Source organism: Peromyscus maniculatus, chromosome 1 (genome assembly GCF_049852395.1).
Source record: "Peromyscus maniculatus bairdii isolate BWxNUB_F1_BW_parent chromosome 1, HU_Pman_BW_mat_3.1, whole genome shotgun sequence".
In the NCBI taxonomy this organism is placed as follows: Eukaryota; Metazoa; Chordata; class Mammalia; order Rodentia; family Cricetidae; genus Peromyscus; species Peromyscus maniculatus.
The window spans coordinates 25,691,267-25,705,038 of record NC_134852.1 but is presented as its reverse complement, the minus strand read 5'-3'; the positions used below and the strand labels follow the sequence as shown (position 1 = coordinate 25,705,038).

At 55.4% G+C, this 13,772-nt stretch overlaps 1 protein-coding gene across 2 annotated transcripts; it reads right to left on the bottom strand.

Moving 5' to 3' along the window:
* Window positions 1–7,738: 7,738 nt before the first annotated feature.
* On the bottom strand, window positions 7,739–10,213 carry Gng8 (G protein subunit gamma 8). Of its 2 annotated transcripts, XM_006991473.4 has the most exons (3): window positions 9,413–10,213; window positions 8,265–8,350; window positions 7,739–8,025 (listed from the first exon to the last, which is right to left on the bottom strand). In XM_006991473.4, exons 2-3 carry the CDS (start codon window positions 8,346–8,348, stop codon window positions 7,897–7,899), a joined length of 213 nt encoding a protein of 70 aa, XP_006991535.1. In that variant the 5' UTR covers window positions 8,349–8,350; window positions 9,413–10,213; the 3' UTR covers window positions 7,739–7,896. The 2 variants fall into 2 exon arrangements, with proteins under 2 accessions (XP_006991535.1, XP_042127119.1); XM_042271185.2 differs by lacking the exon at window positions 9,413–10,213 and having other exon boundaries at window positions 8,265–8,873.
* Window positions 10,214–13,772: the final 3,559 nt, after the last annotated feature.

Sequence of the window (13,772 nt, the reverse complement as noted above, 5' to 3'; positions counted from 1 at the left end):
AGGCCAGTCTCCCACCCACCCCAGGTCTGCGCTGTAGCAGGGAAAAGGCCATGTCCGGGGGCAGGAGTGTTCTGACACCGGGGCTGACTTCAGGCAGCCGCTGCATTACCCTTGCGTTCCCACCCCCATGACCACATCTTCCTATCACCCATGGCCAGATGCCACCCAGCTGGCATCCCTAGTTTCCGACAGGATGGATCCCCAGTTCCAGTGGCTCTGGGGATCCCCAAAGGACCACTCGGCTCTGCTGTGAGGGGTGGAGAGCCCGAGGCAGGGGGGTGGCAGGCCTGAGGGCCATGTGGTCCTTGTCATAGCCTCTGGTTCCCAGGAAGACCAGAGGGAACTCAGGAAGTCATATCATATTAATGAAGGATGATGCCTGGCAGGCTTGGCGTCCTGTCTTGGCATCAGGGGAGTTTCTAGGAGGAGGGGGACCTCCATTTCCCGGAGCTCTCTCCCGATGATTTCCTGTCCCAATCACCATCACTTAGTACTCGGGAAGTCCCCTGGCGGCTATGCCCAGGGACCTCAAACAAGTCCCCGCAACCTCCTAGGCCACGACTGCCCCCTTATACTTCTAAGAGCCGTACCCCGTGGATGCCAGCCTCTGCTCTAGGTGCCGCTGCCCTGCTTCTGGGTCGGAAGTAGATCTCTCAGGGTGTGGTGGTGTGCACCCGAGATCCTAGCACTCGGGAGGTGTGGGAAAGAGGATCAGAAAAGTTCAAGGTCATCCTTGGCTACAACACAGAGCTTCCCAGGCCAGCCTGGGCTACACCAGGCTGTCTCAAAGGTCAGAGAACAAACAGAAATAGGTAAGGGTGGCAGCGACGGTAGAGCTCTCTCCTCATGAGGACGGCGGGGGGGGGGGGGGGGACCCTGGGACCTATGCCATGACTCTCTACCTCATTGCCTAGTGCCAGATGCCTTCGTGTGAGGGGTGGGCCATCTGCACCCCTCACATGGTTTCTAAGAACAGAGCTCGGCGGTGGGAGGGTGACTCAGCCGACTGCTCTCTACCCACCGCAGGCAAGAGGACTCAACCTCCCCAAGGGACCCCAGGGCTCTTCAGAAGAGGAAGGACAGGACAGACACCACCGAGAATGGGCACTGACTCAGAGACACCGTTCCCGGAGGCGAGGGACACGGGGATCAGAGAGAAGAGGAGGGCATGCCAAGAGTTTGGCATGTGAGACTGCAAGTTAAGGTGTGTGTGTGTGTGTGTGTGTGTGTGTGTGTGTGTGTGTGTGTGCATGTGTGTGTGTGGTGTGACACTGTACAGCTTCAATGTCTTCTCTAGCTCTTCATTGGCAGGGTTCTTAGCTGCCTGCTCTCTGTGGCACTCACAGGTGAGGGTGTGCATCGATATGGCCAGACGGATGTACATGGTATGGCCCGGGATATACAGAGATACAGTTTGCCCCCCAAAACAGATTTATTCGTGTTATGAGTACGGCTGTTTACTCTCCCTCTAAGTCTGTGCACCACATGCTTGCCTGGGGCCCAAACGAGGTCAGAAGCAAATGTGGGACCCCCTGGAAGTGGGGTTCTGGACAGTTATGAGCCACCATGTGGGTGCTGGGGATCAGAGCCAGGTCCTCTGCAAGAGCTGTGTGCTCTTATCTGACGAGCCATCTCTCCAGCTCCGGGGAGATAGTTTTGCTTCTGTGTATTGTGCATGGATAGGCGGGTGTTTCTGCAATGTGTGAGGATGGGCATTGCCAGTTCATAGGTGTCTCTGCAGGCCTGAATCAGCATGTCACAGTTCACAATGTCTGTCGTTGTTGCTTTTTGTTTTGCTTTTGGTTTTTTGTTTATTTGGTTTGGTTTTCTGAGACAGGGTTTCTCTGTGCAGCCCTGGTTGTCCTGGATCTCACTCTGTAGACCAGGCTGGCCTCGAACTCACAGAGATCCGCTTGTCTCTGTCTCCCAAGTGCTGGGATTAAAGGTTAACTTTTATCTTTTTTATTGAGTTTGTGTGTGGTTTTGCTCATGTACCACAGCAGGCTGAAGTCAGAGGACAACTGGTGGGTGGGTCTCTCTCCTTCCACCATGTGAGTCCTCGGAATTGAACTCAGATCCTCAGGCTTGGCGGCAGATGCCTCCACAAGGTGAACTGTTTTACCAGCCCCGCCTCTTACCATTTGTCCCAGCCCTGGGGTACTGTGTAAAATAAGACTCTTCATCCTGCCCGCTTCTCCGATCACTGCTGGCGCTATTGACAAACCTGTCAATCACTGTGACCAAGGCTGGAGGGGCATAGATGGGCTCAGAAGACACCAAGGGTTGGGGATTTAGCTCAGGGGTAGAGCTCTTGCCTAGCAAGCGCAAGGCCCTGGGTTCGGTCCTCAGCTCCGTGTGAGTGTGTGTGAGTGTGTGTGTGTGTGTGTGTGTGTGTGTGTGTGTGTGTGTGTAAGAACACACCACACAGTGAGGGTGTGTACTGCCGCGTGGTGTGTAGAGGTGTAGAGCCCGGGGAGCAGGCCCCTTTGGCTGATGTATCGGTTCCCGCTGCAGAGCCCATGTGCCCCAGGCCCACCTGTCCTGACTCCTTGGTCCCTTTCCTCCCGGTGCAGGCCCTGGGAGCATGCTTGCGCTCCTCAACCCGTGCGTTCCATATCCGTGCCACCAAGCCTGCTGTTAGGCCTGTCTTGTCCGGCTCTGCCCTAGCCCTGCTTCAAGAAGCTGCTAGACCCTTCCAGGCTGTCCTGCCTGGCTCCTCCCCCCCCCCCCGCCCCCGCCGCGACCCCCCCCACCCCCCCCCCCCCCGCACTCCCAGGTCTCATGGGGAGCACACGGGGAGCGTGGAGAGCAGGGGCAGGGGGCTGATGAGGATGGGAGACTGGGAGAAACAGGCCGCAAAGCACTTCCTCAGGCGTACACCCCCCGACACCCCTTGACCTGGGTCTGACCCCAGCTGGATCCGGGTCCCCAAAGCTGACCTCACAGCTGGGGGTGGCAGGAAAGAGCAGGGGTGACCAGAGACAGGACCATTAGGAGCTGTAAGGCTAATGAGATTTATTAACCCAGTGCTTCTGGTGTCTGGTGACTCTAGGACCAGCCTCTTCTCCTTGCCCCCACTTCAGGCTTCTGGCTCCTCCCAGGGGCTGTCGCCCCTCCCCCACCCGTCTCCGGGCTTGGCTCCCCTCCAGCCCACCAGCCCCCAGAGCTTTCTCAACAGTCTCCCCAAGACCTGCAACATTTACATTAGGTTCAGACCACGCAGATTATTTCAGTGTGGAAGGGCCCTGAATCCCAATCGTCTACCCGAGTGGCTCTCAGCCTTCCTAATGCTGCGACCCTTCGACACAGCTCCCGCGTTGTGGTGACCCCCAACCACAAAATTATTTTCTGTTTCTACTTCACAGCTGTAGTTTTGCTACTGGTATGAATCATAATGTAAATATCTGTGTTTTCCAATGGGAGACCCACAGGTTAAGAACCACTGGTCTAGGCTTCCTACCTCCCAGGGCTAGAAGACTCTGGAATGCAAGAGCCTGGTGGAGTCTACAGCTCTAATCTCAGCATTTGTGAGGTTCAGGGGGCAGAAGGATTGCTCTGGTTTCAAGGCCAACTTGGGCTACAGAGTGAGAAACTGCTGGAAAAAAAAGAGAAAGAAAAGAAAAGCTGAGCAGTGGTGGCGCACACCTTTAATCTCAACACTTGGAAGGCAGAGGCAGGTGGATCTCTGAGTTCGAGGCCAGCCTTGTCTACAGAGTGAGTTCCAGGACAGCCAGGGCTACACAGAGAACCCCCCCCCCCGCCGCCCCCCGTCTTGGAAAACCAAAAGAGAAGCTGAGGAGCCAAGAGGATTGCTGGGGGCTTTGAGACAAGCCAGGACTACGAAGCTAGATCCTACCTTAGGGTAATAAAAATCTTGCCCCCATCTGTAATCCCAGCATTCGAGGGCCAGAAGCAAAAGGAGTTCTCTGTCAGCTTGGACTATAGAGCGAGCTCCAGACCAGCCAGGGCTACATTGTAAAGTAAGACCTTGTGGAAAGAAGGACCTGGGGAAGGGAAGGAGGGAGGGAGGGAGGGAGAGGGAGGGAGGGAGGGGGGGAGAGAGGGAGGGAGGGAGAGAGGGAAGAGGACTAGCGAGATGGTTCTGCAGGGGAAGGCGCCTGCCACCAAGCCTAATTAAGTCAAAAGAAAGAAACTGAAATAACTTTGGGGCTCAGTGGTCGTGGGAGCCCAGATCCCTTCAGGTTCTAAGCTGTGAAGGGAGGGCTGGGTTTATGGCACTCTGGAAGCCTTGCAGTCTGGTCTCTGCCAGGTCTCCTTCCCCACCCCCAGCTCATCCTTGGCTCTCGCTCTGTCCCCCTTTTCCCTTGCGGCTCCCACAGACATGATGCAAGCAGGCTGGAGCGGGCTGAGAGGTGGGAGCAGGAGCGAGATGTAATTACAGCTGCCTCAGCCTCCACTCTACAGGAAGCTCAGACTTGGGGCCCAGGGGACCCTCATCCGATGCAAATGTAGAGCACTTGCCAGGCTGGCACAAGACCTCCTGGGGAGGAAAGCCAGTGAGCCACTTCAGGAGACTGAGAGTCCAGTCTCCATCAGCAAATAAAAGATAGACTGTGAAGAGGGATGGGGTCTAGGGGAGTCTGAGGAGGGAATTGGTGGTTTTGAATTAAATCAGTAAAGTCTGTTTTTTCCCTGGTTGTGTGTGTGTGTGCGTGCACACACACACCTATACACATGTATGCAAGGTTGTGTATGCTCTTGTGTGCATGGGTGCATGTTTGCTCATGTGTGTGCAGGTATGCATTCAAGCATGCAAAGGTGTGCAAGCATGTCCTTGTGTGCACAGCAAATGTTCGCGTGCAGGTGCACATATACACATGTACGTGTGCATATGGAAGCCAGAAGACAACCTCAGATATTGTTCTTCAAGAACCGTTTCTTTTTTTGTTTGTTTGTTTGTTTTGTTTTGTTTTGAGACAGGGTCCTGGCTGTCCTGGAACTGGCTCTCTAGACCAGGCTGACCTCGAACTCACAGAGATCCGCCTGCCTCTGCCTCCGGAGTGCTGGGATTAAAGGCGTGCGCCACCACTGCCCACTCTCCAATTTTCTTTGAAACAGGGTCTCTCCCTGAGACCTAGGGCTTGCCAGTTTAGCTAGACTGCCTGGCCAGTGAGTCTTGGCAACATGTCCGTGCCTGCCTGGGACTACAACCGTGTTCTACCATTCCCAGCCCCCCCCCCTTTTTTTTCTTTAAGATTTTATTTATTTATTATGTATACAGTGTTCTGCCTGCATGTCTGTCTGCAGGCCAGAAGAGGGCGCCAGATCTCATTACAGGTGGTTGTGAGCCACCCTGTGGTTGCTGGGAATTGAACTCAGGACCTCTGGAAGAGTAGCCAGTGCTCCTAACCACTGAGCCATCTCTCCAGCCTCCCCCCGGCCCCGCCCCTTTTTACATGAGTGCTAGCGATTGAATTCAAGCCCTTAGGTGCATGTGACAAACACCTCACTACCTGAGCCATCACCCCAGCCCCCTCACTAGTTTCAGTGGAGACATTTCCTTTTTGATTCCGCTATCAGTCCTTCAGCAGCCCCCAGGGGGAATGGCAACTCAGATTCCTTAGCCTACAGTTCTATAGCTATTCCTCTCGCCAAAGCCGTTCTCCTCCGCAGAGACCTCTAAGACACAGTCACTAAAGCCACAAGGTCGTTGTACAAGCTGGAAACAGCTGCTGGGGGAGGAAGACCCCTCAGTGAAGCTGCCTTCACCCTGGGATGGAAGCAACAGGGACACAGCTTCCCTGAGTCACCAGCCATGGTGGGTTTATTAGTGACGCGGCCGCCTTTGAGTCACTAATGTTCCTGTAAGTGACCTCGATAAACTAATTGGTTCCCCAGGCTGGATTCACGTGCTATCATTTTTTTCTGTCTGTCATTGATCAAGCATACTTGTTCATGTGCGCCTCCCAAGGAAGAGTCGTGCGTGAGGGACACATTGGGGTATGCTGGGGACTTTGTCCAGCCTGAAAGCCCAGAAGCCTCATAAAATCCTGGGGAAGCCCAGGCATGCTGACACACACCAGTAATCCTAACGTTCTGAGGGTCAAGGCAAGAGGATGGTGAGCCTGAAGCCAGTCTGGGCTGCACAGCAAAACCCCATGTTAAAAAAAAAAGCCTGGCAGTGGTGGTGCACGCCTATAATCCCAGCACTTGGGAGGCAGAGAGAAGCAATGAATCTCTGAGTTCGAGGCCAGCCTGGTCTGCAGTGGGAGTCCCAGGACAGCCAGGGCTACACAGAGAAACCCTGTCTTGACAACTAAACGAAACAACAAAATTACCCTCAGAGAAGCCGGAAATAAGGACTTCAATGAGGAATCATGTCTGTGTCACAACCAAATCAAGAACATATTTAAACATCATCCAGGCCAAAAATAGCCTCCAAACCACAAGTGCAGGCCACATACGCACTGCTCCAGAGGGTGCATGGGGAAACAGAGCAGGGGTCCTCTGTTCTCACAGTTAAGAAGAACATGGCTGAGTTGGGGCCCACAGAACCCCAAATTAAGATAACAGCAGGAGGGATGTAGGGTGGTGGGGGCGGGGGGTGGGGGGTGGGCGGCTCGTCAATGATTATCTTCATTTGTTCCTTCTGTCCTAATCACATGACTTTCTTATCCAGGTCCCCAAATTCTATCAACCCTGCACCCCAGCCCAGATGTTCCCTTCCACAAAGAGCCCCTCTATGAACACCCCCCACCCCCGCAAGCTGAGCCAGGAACTCTCTCTGAACTCTCTCATCTCACCTCAGCCAATGGAAGTCAACATCTAGATTCCCCAGAACCAGGGCTCTCTCTACCACAGTCACATTCCCCCAGCATTGCCTAAGGCAGGACTGTTTACAGAGCAGGTACCCAGGGACAATTTGGAAGCGTGGATGGATGGATGGATGGATGGGTGAGTGGATGGATTAAGAACAAGGTCGATGCCTGAAGACAGGAGTAAGTTAGAGAAAAGGGGCCCTGCAATCCCAGCTACTCAGTGAAAGCCCGTCTCAATAAGAAGAGGGGAGCCAGATGTGCTGGCGCTGGCCTGTAATCCCAGCCCTCCCGAGGCAGGGGCAGGCGGATCTCTGTAAATTCGAGGTCTGCCTGGATGACAAAGCAAGTTCCGGGCCAGCCAGGGCTATGAAATGAGATCCTGTAAAAAAAAAAGGGGGGGGGGGGCGGGCGGGGATGTTTCTGGAGAGTTTGCTCAGTGCGTAAGAGCAAATACTGCTCTTCCAGAGGATCAGAGTTCAGTTCCCAGCACCCACATAGAACAGCTCACAATCCCTCTAAATACAGCCGCAGGGCATCTGACGCCCTCTCCTCTGGCCTCCCTGGACACCTGCACTCATGCGCACATACTCACACACAGACATACACATAAACATAATTAAAATGAAATAAATCTTTTTTTTTTTCAAGTAAGCCAGCGGTAGGCGCAACAAGATGTGAAACCTGGGCGGATTGCCCCATAAGTCCCGCCAGGAGGGGATGCAGGAGATGAGGCAGAGAAGCTACCGAGAACTTGAAGGTCAAGCCTCAGTCTTGACCTCTCAGCTGTGCGACTGAGAAAGGGACCTCCCTTGACTCAGTTCCTTCAGCTGTGAGATGGTTTATCTTGCAGATAGCCAGCTATTTTCAAGCTGATGGGGGAATTGAAAAAAGGGCTGAGGATTCATTTCTTGTGGGGCTATAGTGCTTTGCCACCCACCCATCTCACACTCCACACACGCTCAGAAAGGAAGAGAAGGGACGGACGCAGCAGCCTCCACCAAAGGTGGCCCCCAGGCTCCGCCCGTGCCTCGGTTACCCCTAAAGTGCAGCCGCCACCAAGTCACCAAGTTTATTGGATTCATGCTTCAGCGAGGGAGGATAAAGCTGTCTTGAGGGCTCAGAGCAGGGTGCAAAAGAGTCGCTTGTCGCGGAAGGGGTTCTCGGCGGCGGGGACAGGAGTCACCAGTGGGTCATCCTTAGCGTGCGTCTCACAGAAAGCCAGGAGCTCAGCGGCCGCCTGCGACACCTGCAGGCGAGGTGCAGAGATGCAGTTGACCCGCCCTAGGGCCTTTGGTCCCTCGGCAAGCGACCAAATCCCTGCCCCTTGTCCTGACCACGCCTTGATTGGCCACGCCCCCGGTCGGGGCCCACCCTCCCACTCGGCTCTGCTCCAGGCTCCGCCCTCAACACAGCCTGGCGCAGACCGCCCCCCCCCTCCCTCCCCCCGCCGCCCCAAGAAAAAATTTCCCCCACGGCTCCGCTCACCTTCATGCGATCGATGTTCACTTCCAGCTTCAGCTGCTCCACCGTCTTGCGGGCCTCAGCGATCTTGGCCATGTTGTTGGACATGGCTGCAGCAGGAAAGGGGTTAAATACCTCGCAGGAGTAGGGACTGGGGGCTGGAACACGTCTGGATCCCCCCCGGGGAGTAATGAAAAGCAGTGGTGCGACCCGGAAACAGGGGAAGAGGTTGGGACTACGAGCGAATGGGGTCCCAGAGACAGACAGAGGAGGGCGAGAGGATGGAGAGGTGCCCGGATGGGGGTACCAAGAGGCCGCTGGAGGAAGAAGAGCGGAGGGGCCGGGGAAGGAAGGAGGGCCACACAGAGGGGAGGCTGAGGCAGGTGGAGGAGGCAGGGCCAGAGGACAGGGCCACAGGTGCTTGATCAGAATCTACTGATCCAGGTGCCCTCACCCCCTGGGGACAGAGCCTGAGCCAGGAAGGGGGGGCCCCTCCTCAGGCCAATTAGCAGCGACTCCAGGGAGAACTGAGAATTAAGATCTCGGCGGGAGGGGCGCAGAGGGGGCCTCATTAGGGCCTCGGCAGCAGCTGCCCCCTCTGCCACCCTCAGGGACCCATCCATCCCCGCCCCAGCCTTGGCTACCTCAAAGGCTCCTTTGCTCATTAGCAGGCAGGGGAGAGGGGTTGGGGCAAGCTAACCCAGCCAGCTCTGCAGAGGGGCATGGAGGGTAGAGAAGGGGACAAGAGGAAAAGGCGGGGCGAGGGTGAGGAGGGGGGAGAGTGACGGAGAGAGAAACGGGCATGGAGAAAGAAAATAGACTGAGGATGGGGATAGAGATATTGGGGGAAGAGATGATGAAGAAAGACGATGGGGGGGGGAGAGGGGATACGGGAGAAAATAGGGACAGAGCGGATGTGAACGGAGGAGACAGGGACGCAGGAGAGGAGGGACCCGGGCAGAGGGGGACATGCAGGGTTAGAAGGGACATGGATCGAGGAAAGAGGAGAGAGACGGCGAGGGATAAGAAGGACAGATGGGCAGGGAGGACGATGGCGACACACAGAAGTATAAAGTCATTTATTTCTCCATTCACCCATTCACTCATTCAATCCCAGACGGACAGATGGTAGTCACCAACCAACTAGTGGGACCCGGACAGGAGCCTCCTACCTGTTGCAGCTCAGGGCTGGGATGACTGGCGGGTGACAGAGGCTGAGAGAGGCAGCGGCTGGTCCCCTTCCCAGCCCCGCCCCCTCCCCTGGGGTGCAGCCCCTCAGGAGCGCCTCCTCCTCCTCCTCCTAGTCACCACCTGTCTCCGCGCCCTAGGTCTGTCTCTCTGGGTCCTCTCCGAGCTGTGTATCTTCTTTTCTCTCTCTCTCCCCCGTTTTTCAGTCACTCTTGTTTCCAGCGTGTCTTTCTCTCTGGCAGGAAAAGACGGACCCTCTAGGTGTGTATCTTTATGCACGCAAGCCTCTCCTGGGCGTCCCACGCAGCCTCTCCCTCCTTCACATGCAAACGAGTCCCCTCAGCATCACCCCATCACAGCGACCCTCTCAGCGGTACGCAGACTCAAGTCACTCACACAGAGATGCTCACTACCTCGCCAGGTCACTGAGTAGTGCCATGGTGCTCAACACAATGCACACCACCAAAGGTCTCGACACACCTAGCCCACCGCTGTCACTCGTGACTTCGCACTGCAGAGCACGCCACCGCCAGCAGCAGCTTGCACCGCTGCACAGGCAGGTACCCTATCTCAGAGTGTCGAAAGTGTACGCTGTCACCCACAAGTGCGGTTTCGGCTTCTCCTGAAGTTCTCATCCACGCTTTCTCAGCATCTCATACAATAACTCGCTCAGCCTCTCTGCCAAGCAAGCGCTCCGTTGCTTGGTGTCATCCAGGACCACATGGTTTTCTTTCCAGGGGTGGAAAGTGTGTGGCCACGTTTTCTCTTGGTCAATTTCTTCTTCTTCTTCTTCTCCTCCTCCTCCTCCTCCTCCTCCTTCTTCTTTTAAAGATTTATTTATTTATGTATACTTGTCTGTGTGTACACCTGCACATAAGATTCCATAGACAGTTGTGAGCCGCAATGTGGGCGTGAGGAATTGAACTCAGGACCTCTGGAAGAGCAGCTGGTGCTCTCAACCGGCTTGACACATATTGCATACAGTTCTCTCTCTCATACACACACAGAAGTCACATGTAATCCCTGTCACACCCACACACTGTCTTTTGATATTATACATTGTTGAATGCAATGGTGTGCTATTCACACACACACACACACACACACACACACACACACACGCACGCGCACGCACACGTGCACACTCACACACACTGTCATGTACATAGTCTTTGCTGGGCCTCGCGGTCTGTATCACAAATGCTTGTCATGCTCATTCACTGTCTCTCTCTTCCTCACTCAGCATTCGCCCAGTTTTGTTTTTGTTTTTTTGTTTGCTTGTTTGTTTGTTTTCGAGACAGGGTTTTTCTGTGTAGCTTTGCGCCTTTCCTGGAACTCACTTGGTAGCCCAGGCTGGCCTCGAACTCACAGGGATCCGCCTGGCTCTGCCTCCCGAGTGCTGGGATTAAGGGCGTGTGCCACCACCACCCGGCTGCATTCGCTCAGTTTTACCTGGGCATTCACACATTTGCACAGGCAATCACAAACACAGGCCAACCTCTCAGTGTCACATGTGATGACCCAGTTTCTCACGACCCACCGGGGTGGCGGACACGCGTTTCACATTCACACAGTTGGCCACACCAGGCCCCTCCCTCCCTCTCTGTGCCTCCCTTTTGCATCACTGGCTCATACCATCACTTGGATAGTTCAGGGTCCCCCTGACTCACTCCGCTCCTGTAACACATGCGGACTCCCTTACATATAGCTGACATCACGGACAGTCTCCAGGAAGTTTCTCTCTCAGACCCCATGCCGCACACAGTGCCCCACAGTCTCTCTGATAACCTCAGACTCCCATGGTCAGCCACACCTTACTCTGACAGTCCCACTCCATCGCTCCTTGTCATTCCTAATCTCACTGTGTCACACAGTCACACGTCATCTCCTGGCGTCCCACACCACCTCTGAGGCGTGCCCTCACACTGGCGTGGGTCGCACCACCTCTGGATGTCGCGTGGGACACCACAGCATCCCTTGCTTGGTCGCCCACCCTCGCCGCCCTCAAGGCCCCACTGCTGGCCACACGGGGGCGCCCTCGAGCCAAAGTCGCTGGAGGCGCGCGTGCAGAAGCACCCGAAGACCAGCATCCCCGCCGGCCTTGCAGAAGATAGAAACCGGAGATCTGGGGGACCCGAGAAGGATGAGAGGGGAGATGGGTTCCTGCGAAGGTGGAAGAGAAGTGAGGGACCAGAGGGAGAGGACAGAGAATTTCGGAGAGAGATGAGAGGGGCAGAGAGACACAGGGAACTAAGGACAGAGACAGACGGGAGGTACAGGGAGAGGTCACAGGAGGCAGACTTGGAGACAGACACTCAGAGTCCAAGCCAGGCCCTCCAAGAGACAAGGGAGGCAGCGGGCACCTTCCCCACCGGACCACACGGCGGGGCGGGGCTGTAGAGGGGCCGTGGTGTGGGTGTGGTCAAGGGCGGGGTTTTGCAGGGGTGTGCTGGACGGGGCGTGACCTGTAGGGGAGTGAGGGCGGGGTTTGACGCTCCTTCCCATTCTGGCGCGCAGGGATACTGGAACCCTGGGAAGAGGTGGAGTCCGGAGAGGCGTCGCTGTTGCAGACAGCTCAACCCCAGTTCGGTTTTCATCGCCTGCACGGGAAGCCAGACTGGTCGGGGAAAGATATCAACCTCTGATAGCTCCCGCCGCCCCCGGACTGGGGATTGAATCCAAAGTCCCACACGTGCTGTGCAATACATGCACGGCCCTCTTTACTTTCTTTTTTTTTTTTTTTTTTTTTTTTTTGGTTTTTCGAGACAGGGTTTCTCTGTGTAGCTTTGCGCCTTTCCTGGAACTCACTTGGTAGCCTAGGCTGGCCTCGAACTCACAGAGATCCGCCTGCCTCTGCCTCCCAAGTGCTGGGATTAAAGGCGTGCGCCACCACCGCCCGGCCCTCTTTACTTTCTTATTTTGAGATAGTCTCCTTTAGTTGAGCTAGACTAATCTTGAACTCACTCTGTGGCCCAGGCTTTGAACTTGGCGACCCTCCTGCCTCGGCCATCCCTAGGGAGCTGGGATGACAGGCCTGAGCCACTCTGAAAGCTTTTTGGAGCTGGGAGTATGGGACCCTGGCTCCCTGCCTCCCTCCCTCGTGGGCGCACAGGGCCAGGTTGGAAGGAGAACACGGCTCACATCTGGAAAGCATCAGGCGCACCGGACGTGCCAGGGCCCCCGGGCCGGGGCTGCGGGAGGGGGAGGGGAGCCAAGGAGCTTCCCCCCGACCAGCCGAGCGGTGTCTGCCGGCGCCTAGGAGGGGCCTGGGCTTGCGCCGAGTCCGGCGCCTCCCGCAGCTGTTTTTCATCTCCAGATCTGGCCTAGGGTGCCCCTGAGGAGGAAGCCCAGCTTACTTAAAGCTGGAAAGACAGGGTGAGGACCCCGTCTCCCGACCAAAGGCTAGAGGAAGGAGGAGGGAGGACATTCGGACACGGAATGGATAACCTCCGGTTCCCTCCTAATCTACAGGCCTCAGCTGCCGCTCCATTATTTAAATATGCATATTTACATTTTACTTATTTATTGTGTGTATGGGAGGTGTGTGCCTGTGCCACAGCCTTGGTGTGGAAGCCAGAGGACACCTTGCAAGCCTCGGTTCTCTTCCCCCATCATGTGGACCCCAGGATGGAACTCAGGTCCTCGGGCTGGTGACAAAGGCCTTTAACCGGATGAGCCATCTCAAAGTCCTGAAGTATTTAAGCATCTTAAACAAGTCCAGAATCCAGTTTCCTCCCACAAACTCCCTCCGGCTTCACTATTTTCTTGGCTTCCGCATCTGGCCTTTTGCCTCTGACCTTGAAGAGAAGTCACAAGGTCTTTGTCTCAGGGGTACCCATAATCCCAGCACTGAGGAGGATGAGCCTGAAAGGCTGGAAATTCGGGGCTGGAGAGATGGTTCAGCGGTTAAGAGCACTGACTGCTCTTCCAGAGGACCCAGGTTCAATTCCCAGCACCCACATGGCAGCTCACAACTGTCTGTAACTCCAGTTCCAGGGGACCCTCACACAGACATGCAGGCAAAACACCAATGCACATAAAAATAAATAATTTTAAAAAAAAGACTGGGAATTCCAGGATAGCCTGGACTACATAGTGAGTTCCATCTTAGCTGGTGCTAGAGAGTGAGACTCTGGCTAAAAAGGGCAGTGGGAGAGGGGACTGGGGTGGGGTGGTGTCTCTCAGTTGGTAGAGTTGCTTCCTAGCATGCAGGAAACCACGGGGGCCACATACCTGTAATTCAGCATGGGGCCAGCCTTAGCTACACAGCACTTTCTTAAAATTTTTCTCAAAGATTTATTTTACGAGTGTTTTGCTTGAATGCGTGTATGTGCACCCTGCAGG

Coding starts and splice junctions, on each gene's coding strand:
- Gng8 (XM_006991473.4), bottom strand. CDS start 8,348: ATGTCCAACAACATGGCCAAGATCGCTGAGGCCCGCAAGACGGTGGAG. Junction 8,026..8,264: donor TGAACATCGATCGCATGAAG/GTGAGCGGAGCC, acceptor CCTCGCCTGCAG/GTGTCGCAGGCGGCCGCTGA.